At 29.5% G+C, this 19,430-nt stretch overlaps 1 protein-coding gene and 1 pseudogene across 2 annotated transcripts; both read right to left on the bottom strand.

Annotated features, from left to right (window-relative positions):
* Positions 1 to 1,102: 1,102 nt before the first annotated feature.
* On the bottom strand, positions 1,103 to 3,517 carry LOC124830404 (GTP-binding nuclear protein Ran-3-like). The gene is made up of 8 exons (XM_047304101.2): positions 3,360 to 3,517; positions 3,208 to 3,277; positions 2,990 to 3,046; positions 2,768 to 2,885; positions 2,147 to 2,236; positions 1,865 to 2,044; positions 1,696 to 1,773; positions 1,103 to 1,347 (listed from the first exon to the last, which is right to left on the bottom strand). Exons 1-8 carry the CDS (start codon positions 3,360 to 3,362, stop codon positions 1,278 to 1,280), a joined length of 666 nt encoding a protein of 221 aa, XP_047160057.1. The 5' UTR covers positions 3,363 to 3,517; the 3' UTR covers positions 1,103 to 1,277.
* A 2,058-nt stretch (positions 3,518 to 5,575) lies between these two features.
* LOC124830411 (protein BIIDXI-like) lies at positions 5,576 to 7,148 on the bottom strand (annotated as a pseudogene). The gene is made up of 3 exons (XR_015784547.1): positions 7,005 to 7,148; positions 6,454 to 6,922; positions 5,576 to 6,330 (listed from the first exon to the last, which is right to left on the bottom strand). The product of XR_015784547.1 is annotated as a protein BIIDXI-like (transcript).
* Positions 7,149 to 19,430: the final 12,282 nt, after the last annotated feature.

Below are 19,430 nucleotides of genomic sequence, written 5' to 3'. Positions count from 1 at the left end.
TTTTTATTTTTACCGATTTTATGTTTTATTTTTTAAAATCCTAATTTCAATCCTCTCTCACTTTCACTTTTCGTTTCACTCTCAACAGCAAGTCACCACCTTCCACTATCACTTTCTCTCTTTCTCTTAATTTCCACTCCTGTTAACACAATTATAATCTATTAAACATTTCTTTCCCAATTCCTTGTCTTTAAATAACCAAACTTGAAAATTTATGTTTAAAATTACATTGTAATGCAATGAAAGAGAAATATGTATGAGTACAAAATAAAAAGTGAATAAAAAAATAGTTAATTCAGTTTTTCTTTTTCTTTTTCTATCAAATTTTTTCGTTATATTTTTTGTTAACGAAAGTAGAAATTAAGAGAAAGTGAGAAAGCAGGGGAGGAGGCTTGCTACTGAAAAAGTGTAGGAAAAAGATGGGGTGGTGAATATGTAGTCCAAAAGTCACGTGTTTCTTATTTGTATCTTTCCTAATTTTTATAACGTCATGGACTTGACAATTATCGAGAAAAATAGTGATAAATAATTTTAATCCATCGGACAATTTTGATATCAAATTATATTAAAAGTCGTTCACAACCGTTATTGTCTTTCTTATTGTAAGAATATATATATATATTCTTTCAATATTATTTTATAGCTTAATAATATAATATTTATATGTTTATTATTTTAAATTATAATTTAACAGCAGTTTAATTATAAATCAGTTTCCCATGAATTCAAATCTTCTTCCAAAATAAGTTTAGAAATATAGCCAACCATAAATTAGGAAAAGTCTAATTTAAGAAATTTATGTAAAAACCACCAGACCTTTATGTGTCTGAAAAAATAATTACTATACCCTTTCAAATTCAAATATGTAAAAACCACCAGACCCATTATTTTAATTGCTATAAATCTAATCAATATTAGGGAGAAGTACCACTACAAAGCAATTTGTTTAAAGTTTAGAAACAAATGTTTACTTTGAAATGCAACCAATTTTTCACTCTTGTTGGACGAAAACTGAATCAGATGGGATCGCATACAGCCTCGTATATTAAAAAGACAAAATTGTCTGAAACAATCAATCCACATCTTTCTAACACCCACAATATAGTAAAAGATATTAAAATTAAGCAACGCATGATCTCGGATAATAACTGAATTCAGATATCGAATTCAAATCCAAAAATGTAACACTACAGCCCCAAAATCACTTCACTTCAGTAGAGCATACAAAACAAAAAATAAGGATGACATTCCATAAACACATTACACTAGTTCGTTCTCTACTCAAAAGCGTCATCGTCATCGTCAGGAAGGGGCTGACTGGCAGCTGCAGCAAGCTCAGCTTCATGCCTGCAAAAGTCACCAATACATAAATTTAGGAAATTTAAGATGAAAGAAACAATCATATCAAATGAGAACAATTAAGTTATAAAGACCTTTATGAATCAAGCAATGCATTTGGGGAATTTAAAATATTCGATAGGGAGGTTAAATTAATTCACTTTGTTTGGATGATAATGTTGACAGAGAAGGAGTATGGGGAAGAAAACAGTTCCCATGCCCCCCATGATTAAACCTAAATTCTCCTCACTTTTTACAAAACAACAATTCTCCTCACTTTTTACAATCCAGTTTGATAAAGCATTTTTAACTAAACGCAAATTGGCAATCATAAAACATAATGACAGATGGGCTTACTGTTGTTGTGCAGCTAAATCAATTTGAACTTCAGGTGGAGCCAATGCAGGAGATTCTACAAAGTGCAAGTTAGGATCACTGCAAAAACGACAGTGGCAAAATATAAGTTGATACGCATTTTAAAATGTAAATCAATAGAAAACATGAAATGAAAGTTCAGTGGCTCTACCCTGCAAGTTTACGAGCAAGATACAAAAATGGCTTCTCAAAGTTGTAGTTACTCTTAGCTGAGATCTCATAGTACTGCAAGTTCTTCTTCCTGTGGAAAGTAACCTGTTTTGCCTTCACTTGCCTGTTCTTGACATCAACCTTGTTACCACAAAGAACAATTGGGATGTTTTCACAGACCCTGAACAATCATTTGGCAGAAATCGCCCAAGATGTCAAATACAATTCCAAAAATCTTAGAGACAACATATTCAAAATGGTTTAGAGGACTTCATTAACGAACCTGCAAAGATCACGATGCCAGGTAGGGACATTTTTATATGTTAATCGAGCAGTAACATCAAACATGATAATCGCACATTGCCCATGAATGCTGCAGTATAAAGAATATAAGGAATACTGTTAAAAGCACATAGAGGGATCAAAGAGAGACAGAGAGAGAAAGAAGCTTAGGAGTTTTACATCACAGTAAAATAAAAGATTACATAAACATTTCCACAAAACAAATTAAATATCTCAATGTAATTTTTAAAGGCTATATTTCCAACATATACAAACAGTACAGAAGCAGGTGGCCAGGTAATTCTCACGCAAAAAACCTCAATGCCGTTAATAAAAAAATTCATGTAATCAATGCCAAAGAAAAAATATGCTAAAACAAATATAAAAAAAATACAATGTTGTGCCCAAAGAAGTAATTCTCAGAAGCAAGAAACGCATAGATGAAGAAAGAATGTAATTTCAAATATAACAAATTCCCATTTCCCCCTTGAGTGCAGATAATCACACACATCATATACATGTAAACATTGAAATAACAAAGTCGCACATGGCATAATGAATACCAAAGAGTATGCTATTCATGTTGCCAATAGTTCACGCAGAAACCAGAAAAGGAACTTACTAATATCCATCCCTGAGACCACCAAACTTCTCTTGCCCCGCAGTATCCCAACAGTAGAAGCGAATCTTTCCACAGTTAGTGAAAAAATCCAATGGGTGAACCTCGACTCCAATAGTCGCTGATTGGGACAAAACCATGACAACAAATGAGATAATCGAATACAAAAACGAACGTACAAGCACAAATCATTAGCCACAGACTAAATAAGGAAAAGATTCTCACGTTCGTATTTCTTTTCAAATTCACCGGTGAGATGCCTTTTCACGAACGTTGTCTTTCCTGTACAGACGAAAACTTTTAGTAATGAATAAGTCGATACCGAATCTGTTTAGTGTAGAAAGAACCTAGATCGTTACGAAAGAACACGGAAAACCTGACAGATAATACCTATTGCGAAATAACGCAAACCCTAATAAGAGTGAGAAAAAAGAAAAACTGACCTGTGCCACCGTCACCAACGATTACGAGTTTGAAACTCGGGTAATCCACAGTTTGCTGATTGGGCAAAGCCTGGAAATTAAAGATCCAATTTGAATCAAAAAGCTACAGGAAAATTTGAAAAACAAGTGATTTTGTAAGCAAAGCATCATACCATAACGGAGAGAAGGTTGTAGGTGTGGACAGTAGAACTGTGTCGTTTTGAAGCAGTGGGAGAATAGGTTAGAGAAGAGAGACGGAGCGAGGGTTTTTAAGAGAAAGAGTTTTCAAGCTTATTTATAGATAGACGTAAGAGCGTCTCTCCCAGCGTCAACATGACGCAGCATTCTCCACCCTTAGATTAAATTACAGATTCAATCTCATTTTCAAATTTCAAACCACCACCCTCACAACTGCTTTTGCACGTTATCCTACCTACTGCCACGGCCTATCCAACCCCTACTTCTTCCTATTTATTTATTACAAAATAAACAATATTAATAACGTTAATCATATACCTAAAGTTTTTAGCCTGATAATAAAAAGTTAATTATTTTAATTATTATTAAGTTTAATTAAAGTTTAAGTCTGGATTAATTTGATAACTTTCACTTGTTCTTAATAAATTAGAGTTAATTATTATTTTGTCTTTATTTTCGTCAATTTTATTTAATGTTATTTTAATTTTCTTTAATTTAATTTTGATTTCTATTTTAATAAAATTTGTTTAATATAATTTTTTTCATTATGTCATCTAAATGGTTAACAAAAGAAGGTACATGATGGGAATAATTCTTATGAAACAATGATAATTTATTTAAAGAGTGAATTATAACATAACATTTCTCTTTTTATTCATAAACGTTAGGGTTCACTCATGTTTTTTAGATACGTCAATGATGTTATTAACAATTTCTAAAGAAAAATTCGATAACCTAAAGAAGTTTGATAATTCCAGAGACAAGCTCAATAATGTCAAAGAAACTCGTTTTAAAGAGAAATTCGACCATCTTAGAGAAATATTTTTAATTTATTCTGAAAAATGATGATGAATGAAGAATGGAATTTGTAATGGTGAAAAAATGACGATGATGACTAGGTTTATGGAATGGGTGAAGGGAATGGTGGTAGAAAATCCAGATTGATGAATGAAATGTGCGTAAGATAGATGATTGTTAATAATGAAAAGAAATTGAGAAATGATGATTTTTTTGTGAGTTTTCTGGAAAAAAATGATTGGGGAAGGGTTGAAAAAACTTTCAATACAGGATTAGGAATTTCGCATGCACAAGAGTTTTGCAATTCATATTCACAATGAAGATCAATGACTACGTGCTTGAGATGGTTTCCGTTCGTGATGGTGTGATGCAGAAGATTTGGTAGGTGCATGAGTGTTTGAAGATAGAATTATGATTCTAGCACATATATGTTTTTGTCTGGCATTGGCGGTGGACTATAGTGTTTTACATCATCGAACACATTTGTATTTTGACATCCATTTGATAATTTTGTATGGAACAATGATATTTGCACATCCAAAATTTGTTTGCACTTACACTATCTTTTACTATTTTTTTACAAATATAAAAATTTATTTTTAATGATTATTTTACCTTTATACTTAAAATAATAATTTAAAAATTCATTTTAAAGATAAAATAATCATTAAAAAATGAATTTTTATATCTAGAAAAAAATAATGAAAAATAATGTCAAATGATTTGAAAAAAAATTGGTGTTAAAATATGATCGTCTTCTTTTTATGTAAGCAAAATGTGAGGACGAAAGGTATTTTTGTAATGTTATTTTTAGAAATATAAATAAGAGGTCACCAACATTACTTATATAGTTATTCCTCTTTCTCGTTTTGGACATTACACAATGCATTGCCTTCCAACAGTAACACACTTTAGTAACCACACTTAATTTATTGTTTCATGATCTACTTATTGGTATGGGAAAAAGATTAAACTTGATAACTTTCAAAATATGCTTACCATAAATGCATTAAGTTTAAGAAGATCTTGACAGTGAAGAACCAACCCTATTATTTACAAAGTTTGAAATTGACAAAGTTATAGTAGCACATTAAAACCAACAAAATTAAATAGGAAGTGTATGTACCAAATGAAATCAACAATGAAAAAGTCACTGATCCACATGAATTAAAGTTATTGGCATTCACAATCTCTGATCATGTGAAGTTATGATGCACATGTCATATAACTCTAACTCATTAAAAAAATAGTAGAAGATGTATCAGCAAATGACAGGACATAACATAAAAAACTCTTCCATCAATCAATGGAGTCCAAATTTAATCAGCGCATCAAGCCTCATCTGGCTACTTGATTACGATGTGAGACCCGAATAGAAACAACCACCTTCCCGATAAGGAACAATCATAGATTATAGTCATGAAATTCGTAACCACAACGTTGAAGTAAATGCTGTTGGACAATCTACAGTGTTTTGAATTACTGTTTGCCCGTGTTAAAGCCAACAAAAGGCAAAAGCAATACAATACCACAGACGCCATATATAAAAGCCATGTATTCATTCTACATTTGATTCATAAGCTGGTTTATCTAATTCTCAAATGTGGTATATTCCCTAAGGTTTACGGAGACTGATCAAGGTTACATCATCGATCACAGGTCCACACAGCGAAGCGAGGTCATCACTTCTCACTGTGTAGAAGGTGCTAAGGAACACAATATGCGTTCTTATACCAAGAGCCACAAACATGAGACTTGCACGCTTAAATCCACCTTTGCCTTTGGAAAGGTAAGGCACCTTCACACTGTCTTTGCCTGCGTATACTTCAACACTCAACGACCCTTCGCACTAATCACCAGCATCTCCCACAGCAAAGGAGAGGACGTAGGTTTTGCCTGGAATGGTTCTGGCCACTTGTGAAATGGCACTTTCTTTTCCTCCTATCAGCTGCACGGCTCTTTTCCCTTCAGGAACCGAGAAATGCTCCGAGTCTATGTATTTAACAGCTTTTAGGGACTCCACCACCCATCCCGGTAGGGGAGAGTGGTCACTTAGGTCTACAATTTTGGGTGGGATAAGCACACCCGATGATATGTTCGGAAACACATATGGTCCTTCTTCAAACCCACCATTCTTCAATACATTCTCTGTTGGGTGTCAGAAAACATGTTAGATTTTCTTCAAAGTATAGAATTTGATCTTGAAATTACTGATTTAATATAAGAAGTATAACTAGAATTTGAATAATGTGAGTGATTCAGTGGACATACTGGTAGTTAGTCTTGGAGGGTAGAGAGCATGGAGAGCAATAGAATCAATGATTGGTCCACAGGCAGGGTCGTCTTCCATCCATGGGTTATGAAAAACCATGTTTGAGAGAGAGTAATCTGCTTGGAAGGACCATGCATAAGCATCCCAACCATTTCCACCATACACAGTTTGCATTGGGAGAACCACCCAGTCTGGAGCCACAGACACATTGAGCTTTTCCTCTTGTGCACAAGTGTGTGCTACACAAACGTTATGGAATAGAACATTCCCTTCACCACTTTTATCTTTTGCTTAATAGAGGCCTCATTGCCAAGCCTCACCGCATAAGCTCCATTTGGCGTGATTTTATGTACTCAACCAAGCCAGAGATCTCCCACCCAGGTATGGCGTGGGGTCCCCCAGTCACCACCGTGCCCTTCATGTCCCGTGTCTTTGGGCCGACCTCAAACTCTCCATTTACTACTGATCCTGCGACCATTAATAATATATGTTAATGTTATACAGTGCTGCCATATATCTAATCAAAATATGCGAATGTTTTGTAGCTTACCATCCCCAAAGGAGAAGGCAACAACATGGAAGCAGCAGAAGAGCGCCAAAAGAAACGGGAATCTTCCCATGTTAGCCGAGTTGTGAAACTGATAAATCTTAGAAGAGAAAGAGAGAAAATTGAGAGAATAGCTTGTAGCAGAGAAGAAACTGATAATGGTCTTATATGCTTGTTTTGTTATGAAAAGGCACCATGGTTTGTGAAATAGCAAATATGCCATTCATTCTGACTTTTTTTTTTTCACATTTAAATATGAACTGATTCTCGGATATTTTCTGGTGTAGGTTGCAGACAAAAGCTGTTCAATATCACATGCTCTTCAATGGCCTTCATAGTATGTAATATATATATATATATATATATATATATATATATATATATATATATATATATATATATATATATATATATATATATATATGGGGTTTGCTAACGCGCGTACGCCTGTTTTTCAGTTGGTACATTTTAGCAATGTGTACCGGATTTTAGTAGACAAAAATATCCTTATATACCATGGATTCTAAGTTCTAAGGTTAAGGGTATTTTAATAATTTTCATTCTCAAAACTAAAAAAAAAAAAAAAAACCCCAAACCCTTACTCATCTCTCTCATTCCTGTCAACCCTTTCTCTTTCATCTTTCTCACTCCAATCTTTTCTCTGTCATCCCTACGGTGGTCCCAATTAAAAAAATCAGAAACACTCTACTGTAGCCCCAATTAAAAAAATCAGAAACACTTGCCATTAAACAATCTTACAAAAAAATGATTTTATAATGAGTTTTGATCTTATAATTTGTCTTATCTAATTTTATCCAATTTTCACAAGTATAAAGGAATTGGTAATTGACCTGGAAAAAATCAGAAATACTTGTTGTTAAACAATTTCTTACAAAAAATGATTTTATAATGAGTTTTTATTTTATAATTTTTGTCTTATCTAATTTTATCTAATTTTCACAAGCATAATGACATCCGAAAGAATTGGTAATTGGCCTGGAGGGATTTTTTTAGAGATGATGATTCAACATATGCACATGATGAAATTAGAGAAATTAGTGAAGATGGTGAAATTGAAGAGATCTTGAATGAACATTTGCCTCAAGGTGAATATGTGACTCAACTCTTTAGAAAGACAAATTGTTTAAAGGCAAGTGTTTCTGATTTTTTCAATTAGGGCTACAGTAGGGATGACAGAGAAAAGGTTGGAGTGAGAGAGATGAAAGAGAAAGGATTGAGAGGAATGAGAGAGGTGAGTAAGGGTTTGGGGGGTTTCTTTTTTTTTTTTTAAGTTGAGAATGAAAATTATTAAAATACCCTTAACCTTAAAACTTGAATCCATGATATATAAGGGTATTTTTGTCTACTAAAATCCGGTACACATTGCTAAACTGAAAAACAGGCGAGGCGTACGCGCGTTAGCAAACCCCTATATATATATATATATATATATATATTATATATAAACTTGTGGATATTACTAGTGCAAGTATATGGATCTTTGTTATATTTCGATATTTTGTTTGTATAATTTTGATTTTTTAAATAAATATTTCAATTATTATTAAATATAAAAAATATTTAAATGTAAGTAATTATTAATAATTAAAAAAAATAATAATATTGATGATATTTTTTAGTTATTATTATTTAGTTAATGTTATTTTTTTTATCAAAGTCTTTCAAAAATATTTTAATATATTGACAGAAAATATTTTTTGTGATGGTAGCTGAAATTATTTTTATTAGTTGATTTTTTCAATTAATTGTCTTGTTCATCAATGTCAGCTAAAATGTTTTCTAATTGACATTAGTAAAAAAATGTAAAAAATTTCGAAGTTAATATTTGAAAAAAGAAATACTAACAAACTATAATGAGGTGATAAAAAAAATTCTGAATACATTAATAAAAAAATAATTATGATATATGGTATAAAAACAAATATAATTTATATATGTTAAAAAATATTTTCTCTAATATTGAATCAAAAAATATTTATTGATAATAGTTTATAACAATAAAAAATAATGTTAATTGTTTAAATAAAATATAAAATTTATTAAAAAATTATAATCAACAGTAATAAAATATAGTTATTCCAACAATATTTATTCTTAATGAAATTCATTATATATTCAACTAAAATTTATCTAATAAGAAAATACGTATTGAAAACAGGTGAATTTAAAGATATATAAAATTTAAACTATAAGTTTTATGTAAAATCAGAAAGTGGGACTGTATTTTAAACTAACTTAGTTACTTCAACATATTATATTTTTTCTTTCAAATTTTTTATCCAGATAACATGTTTTTTTAGAAAAAATTTAATACTCCATGTAAATAAATTATCTCTTAAAATTTTTTGAAGATGAAAAATGAATGAGAAGACATGAAAAAATTAAAATCCTTAGTTATATAATCAATTTCTTTGAACCCTAGAGAAACATGACATGTGTAATTCTTGAAAGGATTACGGCGGTAGCTATGTTCGAAATTATAATTTTAAATCAACAAACTATAATATATTAATATTAATTCATAACAGATGTCAGCAGTTTAGATAAACCTGTACTAGACGGACCGCTTTTGAAGAAAAAAATATTCTTAATTTAAAAAATAAATTAAAAATTTGTTTTATATTTTTATTTCATCTTTCATTTTGATAGGGAAAAAGTTTCCATTGAGAAATAATTCATTTCATAATTTTCAAGTATAAGAATAATTATGTTAAATTTAATCTATAGGCTTCACATTTTTATTGTCTGTATTCTTACTTAATAAATGTTTTACATGACTAATTTTGGCTGTACAATTTAGTTCGTTTAGTGGACATGTGATTTTTTTTATTCCTACCTAAGATTTAAGAAATTAAATTTACATATTTTATTAAAAATCCTATAAATAGAAAACAATTATTTATGATGGATCATATATTTTGCTTCCTACATAAGATTTAGACGACATTATTATTTTTACACTAGATCATATAGTTTTATGAATTTTTGGATTGGTTTTATTATTGATGTCTTGGTGACATGTTGAAAAAGCTTATTGTGTCTAAAATAAAATACACATAAAATTGTAGTCGGCTTAATAAGATTAAATCATGTTAGCATAACTCATTGACTTCATACTGATGATATTTAATAATAATTATTATTTTTGTTTGAAACTTTGTTTTTACAAAATTATATTCGTATATGATAAAAACAAAGGTGGACTAACTTCAAAATTATGTTTATTTTATTTTTAATTTATTCATATAAATTAAGTTAAATCACTTTTAAATCTCCCTGTTAAATACTCAACACATATGTATTATATAGAGATAACATGTAAGTATAAAATAAATTGTAAATATAGAATTATTGAAATATATTTAAACTTTACAAAAAGTGAAAAAAAGGATTTGATGTTTGGATAAAAAAGAAGGCATATCATATCAGTTGCATTTTTAACCAATCTAATATAATTTTTAGTATTTTTAAAATTACTCGTGTTTATATAATTTTAGCATATACATTGATTTGATTTGGAAGGCAAAGAATATTGAAAAATTAAAAAATCACATGTTGTGGCTTATTATGACTTGAAAAAGAAAGAAAATAAAAGAACAAAGGGAAAGAAATGTGGAAAACAATTACAAAGAAATGATGAAAGTTATACCTAAAGGTGGAGGTTTGAAAGGTGACAAATGGTTGAAGAACCAAATATTTGGAAAAGTGATATATAGAGGTGGGAAATTTGTGTTTATAAAATTTCATTATATACAATGTGCTTCAAAAGCTGATGAATGATTAAAAAAACTAAAAAATGTGAAGATGTGATTTATTCTGACCGGAATGAAAAAGAGAATAAAAATAAGTAAAAAATATTCTCATACAATTTTGGTCCATAAAATTATCAAAACACTTTTTTTTTTGGGACAAATACAATTTTAGTCGACAAAATTATCAATTTTTGTTTTGAATCTAAGGAAAAAATTAACTTTATTTTACTTATTTGTTTGTTAGGAACTCATCATTGAAAAGAATGAAATAAAAGAGGTGAATCTAGTCTCATCAACATTGTGATCAATCATTTTTAACAATATGTGGAGACTTATGACTAACAAATCCTATGTTATACAATAACTATAGGTTGTTGGTCAGGTAATGGTTAGAGATGTAGTTAGAAAGATTGTGTTTTGCTGCTTGTTTTTTTTATTTTCTAAAATGGTTATCTAAAATCAACGTGATTAAGGTTGGTCTTTCATGATACTCAAAAGAATATTTACAGTTACTATGCAAACTCAATGTACTGGTCAATAATGACTTTTACATCAGTTAGTTATGGTGACCTGCATCCTGAAAATATCAAGGAGAAGCAATTTGTCATATTTTATATGTTGTTTAACTTGGAACTAACAACATATCTAACCGAAAATATGACAAACTTAATTGTTTACGAGACAAGTATAAAACTCTGTCATATACAATGAGATTTGATTTGGAAGGTGATGAATGATTGAAAAGTTAAAAATGGTGATGGAGTAATCTGAATTGGAAAAGAAAGAAAAATAAAAAGGAAAAAGAAAATAAATGTAGAAAAGAATTAGAAAGAGAAGAAGAAAAATTATGGATAAATGTGTGGAGATTTGTGTTTATACAATCATGTCACATACATTATGCTGATTTGGTTTGAAAGGTGAAAAATGATTGAAAAGTTGATAAATTGAAGGTGTGGTATATTTTAACTTGAAAAAAATGCAAAAAAAAAAAAGAAGAAAAGGAAAGAAAAGTGAAAAAAAGAAAAAAAAGGAAGAAAGTAAAAGAAAAAAGGTGAAGAGAATTATGTTTATACAATTTTTTCATACATAATGTCCTCATTTGGTTTGAAAGGTGATGAATAACAGAAAACCTGAAAAATATAAAGAAGTGGTCTATTTTGACACCGAAAAGAAATGAAAATTAAAAGAAAAAAGAAATATGAAAAAGAATTAGAAAAAAAGAAAGAAAGTGATAAATAAAGGTGGGAGGATTTGTGTTTATACAACTTTACCATATATTGTTCTGATTTTATTTAGAAGGTAATGAATAATTGAGAAGCTAAAAAAACTAGAAGGTTAGGGTTTTATTTTTATACAATTTTGTCTACATTGTGCTTATTTGGTTTCAAGGATGATAAATGATTGGAAAACAAAAATTTAAAATGTAGTCTTTTAAGACTTGGAAAAGGAAGAATAAGAAAGAAATATGAAAAAAAATAGTAAGAAATTAATAAAGTGATGTATAGAGGTGGAGAATTTGTGTTTATAAAATTCTATCATATACAATGTACTGGTTTAGTTCGAAAGGTGATAAATGATTCTATCAATTTTTGTTTTGAATCTAAGAAGAAACTAAACATTCATTTACACCTATTTGTTAAGAACTTGTCATTAAAAGAAATTTAATACAAGAGGCGGGTCAGGTTTCATTAATATTTTGATCAATAATTTTTGACAATATGTTGAAAATTGTCTTTATGAACAACAAATCTTGTGTTTTGCAATAATTACAAGATCTCATTAATATTTTGATCAATAATTTTTGACAATATGTTGAAAGTTGCCTTTATGACCAACAAATCTTGTGTTTTGAAATAATTACAAGTAATTGGTCAAGTTGTTATTGGAGCTGTAGTTGGAGAGATTGTATTTTGCTGCTTGTTTTTTCTAATTTTTTTTTTGCTAGAAATGGTGATCCAAATTCAGCATGGCTAGGTTTTGTCTCTCATGACACTCAAAAGAATATTTACACGTAATATCAATGTCTTGTCTGGGTGAATAATGACTCTAACATTAATTGCTTTTGGTGACTTACATCCTGTAAACTCTAAGAGTATGATGTTTGATATTTTATATATGTTGTTTAATGTGTGACTAGATGTGGGGAGATTTGTGTCAATATAATTATGTCACATATATTATGCCACTACAAAAAAAGGTTATTTAGTGGAGGTTTTTTTTCTCGATTTGCGGGGGTTTTTACCCTTCACAAAATAATTTCTGGGGGTTTTCAAACCGCCACAGTTTGAGTCGCCACAATCTATCTGCGGGAGTTTTCTGCGACCCTTGGTATCACATTCAATTTGCAGAGGTTTTTCTACGGAGGGTAAAAACCTCCTCTATTACTGACTATTATTTTGTGAGAGTTTTTAACATCCTTTATTTTCAACTATTTGATCACAAAAGACTTATATTTTTTACACTATTTTTGTTTGATGATTATTAAAATATACACCTAATATCGTTTTTTTTCCAATTTCAAAATTAAGTAAATTTAAATTCTTTTTAAAATTATTAAATACTAAACAAATCTGATTCCTCATAATAAAAAAATGATACCATAGAACAAAAGTTCCTAAGTAAGAAGGAATTTAGAAAAATAAATTGAAAAACAATTGTATAGTTACAACAGAATAGGCTAGAAGTCAATGTAATCTCATTGCAGAAGTAGTTACAAAGGAAGAAATGTTACTCAATTCATAATAAACTAGGTATAGTTTTATCCTAAAATAATATCATAAACTCCCTAAATGTTACTTCCACCATATGATTGTCTTGTACCTAAAGGAGACTCTCGCTCATTTGCATCACCAGCTTGCTGAAATAATGTAAAAAAATTAATAAAATAAACTCAATTTCATGTGCTAACATTTTGAAAATAATATATAAAAAAATAATTAAATAGAATTTAGTTTTAAAAGTTATTATTCAAATTGTAGTAGTTTCCATATAAGGCAGCCGAGACAAAAAATTAGAATGTCATCATTGTTAAACCCTTTTTAACGTCGCCCCCCCATACCATAGTTTTTGAAGTTTAAACATAATGTTCATTAGGTCCAACAAAGTATGATTTCTGTTTTCTTGGTCATTTTTTTTTATTTTTCCAAATAGGCTTTTGAACAAAACAGGCCATGACTTTAAATATTCCTCCCAAACGTCAACTTCAGAGCTACCTAACATACATAAACGAAGTGTTTGAAATATTCATCAAGAGGGTGCCAAAGGAACAAAAAATCAATTCCACCTCTCATGTATTATAGTATTGTTTATATCATCAGATATTTCTATAGAAGTTCAATCAATCCTACAAGTTTTCCAGGTCAATAAAAAGTAATTAGTTACTTCATATGATTAAATAAAATATATTGGAAAAGCACGACTTATCAACATATGTTAAACTCATTTCCTAAACTCAATTGCATGTGCTCAGAGTAATTACAGTATATCAAGCATGCTGATTTGGTTTGGAAGGTGAAAAATGATTGAAAAGTTGAAAAGTTGAAAAGTTGAAAATTTAAAGAGGGATTGATGTTTATACAATTTTTCTACATATAATATGTTGATTTGGTTTGGAAGGTAATGAATGATAAAAAACTTGAAAAATATAAAGATGTGGTCTTTTTTAAAACCGAAAAGAAATGTGAATTGAAAAAGGAAAGAGATGTGAAAAAGTATTAGAAAGAAAAGAAAAGAGATTTGCATTTATATAATTTTGTCGTATGCATTGTGCGGATTTGGTTTAGAAGATAATGAATGATTGAAAAGCTGAAAAATCACAACGTATGACATGTTCTAACTTGAAAAAGAAAGGAGAATAAAAAAAAGAAAGGGAAAAAAAGTGGAAAAGAATTAGAAAGAAAGGATAAAAGTGATATATAAAGGTTGAGATGTTTGTTTTTGTACAATTCTATGGTATACATTATGCTGATTTGGTTCAAAACATGATGAATAATTAAAAAATATAAAAATTTGAAGTGGTTCAAAACATGATGAATAATTAAAAAATATAAAAATTTGAAGTGATGAATAGAGGTAGGTAATTTGTGTTTATAAAGTTCTACCATATACAATATGTATGTTTTGACTTGAAATGAAAGGGAAACAAAAACAAGTAAAAAATCCTCTCATACAATTTTGGTCCATGGAATTACGAAAACACATTTTTTTTTCAGAAAAATTGTGAACAAACAATTTTTTTAAACAAAATTGGGAATGTACAATTTTTTTGTACAAAATCTTTCTCTTCGAATTTTTGTGGACAAATTTACAAATCCTCCCAATATAAAGAGTTTACTCAATTTTTGTTTTGAATCCAAGGAACACCTTAACATTCATGTACTTATCTGTTTGTTCAAAAGAATATTTACAGTCGCTACGTAACCAATGGGAGAGTCGTGGTAGTAGCACTTGAAACCAAAAACAAGGAGAAGTTCATTAATGGTACTCTTCCTTGTCCACCCACTAGAGATCCACTGCACGAGGCTTGACGTAGATCCAATCGGATGGTGATGTCATGGCTTACTCACTTCATGACTCCTTCGATCAAGAAATCAGTGATGTGGATTGATACGACATCGGAGATTTGCATGGATCTCAAGGATCGCTTCTTTCATATTGACAAATTCTGGATTTATGATCTTCAGGATCATATTCTTGCTTGTCATCAAGGTGACTTTAGTGTTTCTGAATACTATACGAAACTAAACATACGATATGTTCTGACTTGCACCTGTTTGACACCTTGTGTGTGGTCTTCTATCTAATACAATGTACATTGCATTTCTTCATCAGTTCTGTAGTATACAAAAATAAAAAAAGAAAATAAAATAAATGTGGAAAAAATTAGAAGCAAAAGAAGAAATTACAATTATATATATATATATGGGGAGATTTATGTTTATACAATTATGTCACATAGATTATGCTTATTTGATTTGAAAGGTGAAAAATGATTGAAAGGTTGAAAATCTAAAGGTGTGGTCTATTCTAACTTGAAAAAAAAAGGAAAAAAAGAAAGAATGGGAAAGAAAGAGGAAAACGAATTAGAAAGAAAGAAAGAAAGTTAAGACTAGACACAATTAACTTAAATATCCTAAACTATAGTGAGAAGAAGCCTAAATGTAATTATTATGGTGATTTGATTAAATATTTAGCTGGAATAAGTGGGATGAATTATTTCATGAGATGCAAAGAAAATCCTAACAGAGAAGCATTCAAAAGGTAAAAACTTTTATCGTCAACTACTAAAGTAAATGTTGGTTCTTCACAAACTATTTCTAAATTTGACTAAAATGAATCTGGAATGAAGTTGGTGAGGATGTTTGTGAAGTGAGCTTCTTTTTTATTTGTGAAAAATGAGAAATTTTGTGACTTTGTATAGTTCTTGCTACCACGATTTGAAGTCTCATCCCGCATTATATTGAGAGGTGAAATGTGGAAATTCTATGAAGAGGAAAAAACAAAGTTGAAAATTTTCTATCAAAGTAGTGTGAAAGGGTTTGCCTAACTACAAACATATGGACTTCAGTCCAAATCCTAAACTACATGAGTTTAACCGCTCACTTTATTATAATGATGGCAAACTTCAAAAGAAAATTTTGAATTTTTTTCAAACAACGGGATATTCAGGGGAGCTCATTGTTAAACATGTTGAGGCTTGTTTGAATAATTGGAAGTTGAAGCGAGTCCTTAGTATCACTGTGGATAATGCTACAACAAATTATATTGGGGTTCGGTACCTCAAAAGAAAGATATTATCATGAAATTGTCTTGTCTTAAGGGATAATATGTCCATATGCTTTGTTGTGCTCAGATATTAAGTTTGATTGTGAAGTAAGATTTAAAAGAGATCAAAGATTCAATTTAAAAATTTTGTAGTGTAGTTAAATATGTGAAATCTTCTCCAGCTAGATTTGCTAGATTCAAGGCATGTGTTGAAAAAGAAGGAATTTCTTATAAAGGTATTGTTTGTCTTAATGTTGAAATCAGGTGGAATTCAACTTACTTAATGCTAGAGACAAGCTTGAAGTACAATGATAGTTTTGTCTTGCTAGATATGCAAGATAAGAAATTTAGTGTTGAAATGGCCAAAAGTAATGGTGATGTGCCATTAAAAGAGGATTAGGAATATGCAAGGTAGACATTCCACCATTTTTAAAGATGTTTTATGACTCTACCATACAAATTTCTAATTCTTCTTATGTCACTAGTCATATGTATATGAAGGAGGTGTTTGAAATTGGTAAAAAGATTTGATAATATTTTGATAGTAGTGATGTGAGCATAAGATTGATGGCAATGAGGATAAAGGATAAGTATGAAAAATATTGGGGAAATCCTAATGCAATTAAAATCAGAAGCATAGAAAGAAAAATTGAAAAAACCAAATTTTGCAGAGCTTATGTGCAAAAGAAGATGGAAAAAGAACAAGAACCAAATCAGGGCTTCAACGAAATTTTCCTTAATTTTCTTTTTTAAAAATGCAAAATTTCACGTCAGTGAGCCACAATCCAAAATCAACATGGCTAAGTTGGGTCTCTTTATGATACTCAAAAGAATATTTACAATTGCTACTTAACATCAATGTATTTGTAAATAATGACTTTTATATAATTTGGTTTTGGTGACCTGCATCTTGTAAACACTAAGGAGAAGTTGTTTTATATTTTATATGTGTTGTTTAACTTGATACTAATGACCTATCTTATTGAAAACATGACAACTTATTTGTTTATTGTGGGACTAAGTAGAAGTAGAAAATATGTGAGTTGTCATCCATTTATATAGTTTCATCATATATAATGTATTTATTTGGTTTGGAAAGTGATGAATGATTGAAAAGCTAAAAAAAAGGTAATGGAGTCATCTATTTTGAATTGGAAATGAAAGAAAAATAAAAAAAGAAAAGGAAATAAATGTGGAAAAGAATTAGAAAGAAAGGAAGAAAGTATTGAATAGATGTTAAGAGATTTGTGTTTATAGAATTATGTCACATGCATTGGGCTAATTTGCTTTGGAATGTGAAAAATGATTCAAAAGTTGAAAAATGGAAGATGCGTAATGTTTAAGCTTGCAGAATATAAATGAAAAAAAAAAGAAAGGAAAGAAATGTGAAAAAGAATTAGAAATAAAGGAAGAAGTGATGAATAAAGGTGAAAGGATTTGTGTTTATACAATTTTGCCATATACAATGTGCTCATTTGGTTTGGAAGATGATAAATGATAGAAAAAATGAAAAAGGTAAACATGTAGTATGTTCTGAGTTGGAAAAATATGAGAATTAAAAAAGAAAAGAAATGTGAAAAAGAATGAGATAGAAAGTGACGATAGAGGTAAGAGAATTTGTTTTTATTAAGTTTTGCCATATTCATTATGCTGATTTAGTTTTAAAGTTAATGAATGATTGAAAAGCTAACAATTGAAAAGATGTAACTTGTTCTGATTTGAAAAAGAAAAGGGAATAAGAAAAATAAAAGGAAAGAAATATGGAAAAGAATTAGAAAGAAATGATGAGCGTGATGTATAAAGGTAATAGGGTTTGTCTTTATACAATTTTATTGTATTCATTATCTAGATTTGGTTTGAAAGGTGATGGATGATTGAAAAACTTAAAAATTTGAAGATGTGGTCTTTTTTTACTTGGAAAAGAAAGAAGAACAAATAAAAAAAATAGGAAAAAAAATGTGGAAAGAAGTTAGAAAGAAAGGAAAATTTGATGTGTAGAGGTGTGAAATTTGTGTTTATAAAGTTTTACTATATATAATTTGCTGATTTGGTTCAAAATGTGTTGAATGATTAAAAAGTTAAAAAATCTGGAGGGTATTTTTGACTTTAATAGAAAGAAGAATAAAAATCAGTAAAAAAAACCTCTCATACAATTTTTGTTCACAAAATTACGGAAAACATATTTCTTTTAGTCAAAATTGTGAGTGAATAATATTTTTAAACAAAATTGGGAACTTACAAATTTTTTTGAACAAAATATTTCTCTTAGAATTTTTTACGGATAAATTGCAAACCCATTCAAGATTGACAACTGACTCAATTTTTGTTTTGATTCAAGGAAAAAATTGAGCTTTCTTTTACTTATTTGTTTCTTAGGATCTCATCGTTAAAATGAATGAAATAAAAGAGGTGAGTCTCTCTCATCTCATTAACATTTTCATCAATCATTTTTGCCAAGAGTTGTCTTTATGATTTACAAATCTTGTGTTTTTGCAATAATTGCAAGTAGTTGGTCAGGTTGTTGTTAGAGAGATTGTGTTTTATTATCTTTTTATTCATTTAGTTTCTTGCTATAAGTGATGATTTAAAATGAACATGACTAAGTCTAGTCTCTTATGATATTCAATAGAATATTTATTGTTGCTATATAATATCAATGTATTGGTCAACAGTGACTTTTACATAAGTTGGTTATGGTGACCTACATCCTGTAAACACCAAGGAGAAGTTGTTTGTTGTTTAACTAATGACGTCAGAAACATGACAAACTTAATTATTTATAGGATAAGTAGAACTAGAAAATATGTGAATGTTTATCCCTTTAGAGTTCTATGATATACAATGTGATGATTTGGTTTGGGATGTGATGAATGATTAAAAAGCTAAAAAGGAT

The sequence above is a fragment of the Vigna umbellata genome, chromosome 2 (genome assembly GCF_029865625.1).
Source record: "Vigna umbellata cultivar VRB3 chromosome 2, Vumbellata_1.0, whole genome shotgun sequence".
NCBI classification, from domain to species: domain Eukaryota; kingdom Viridiplantae; phylum Streptophyta; class Magnoliopsida; order Fabales; family Fabaceae; genus Vigna; species Vigna umbellata.
The sequence above is the reverse complement of the archived record's forward strand: the minus strand, read 5'-3'. Positions and strand labels throughout refer to the sequence as shown.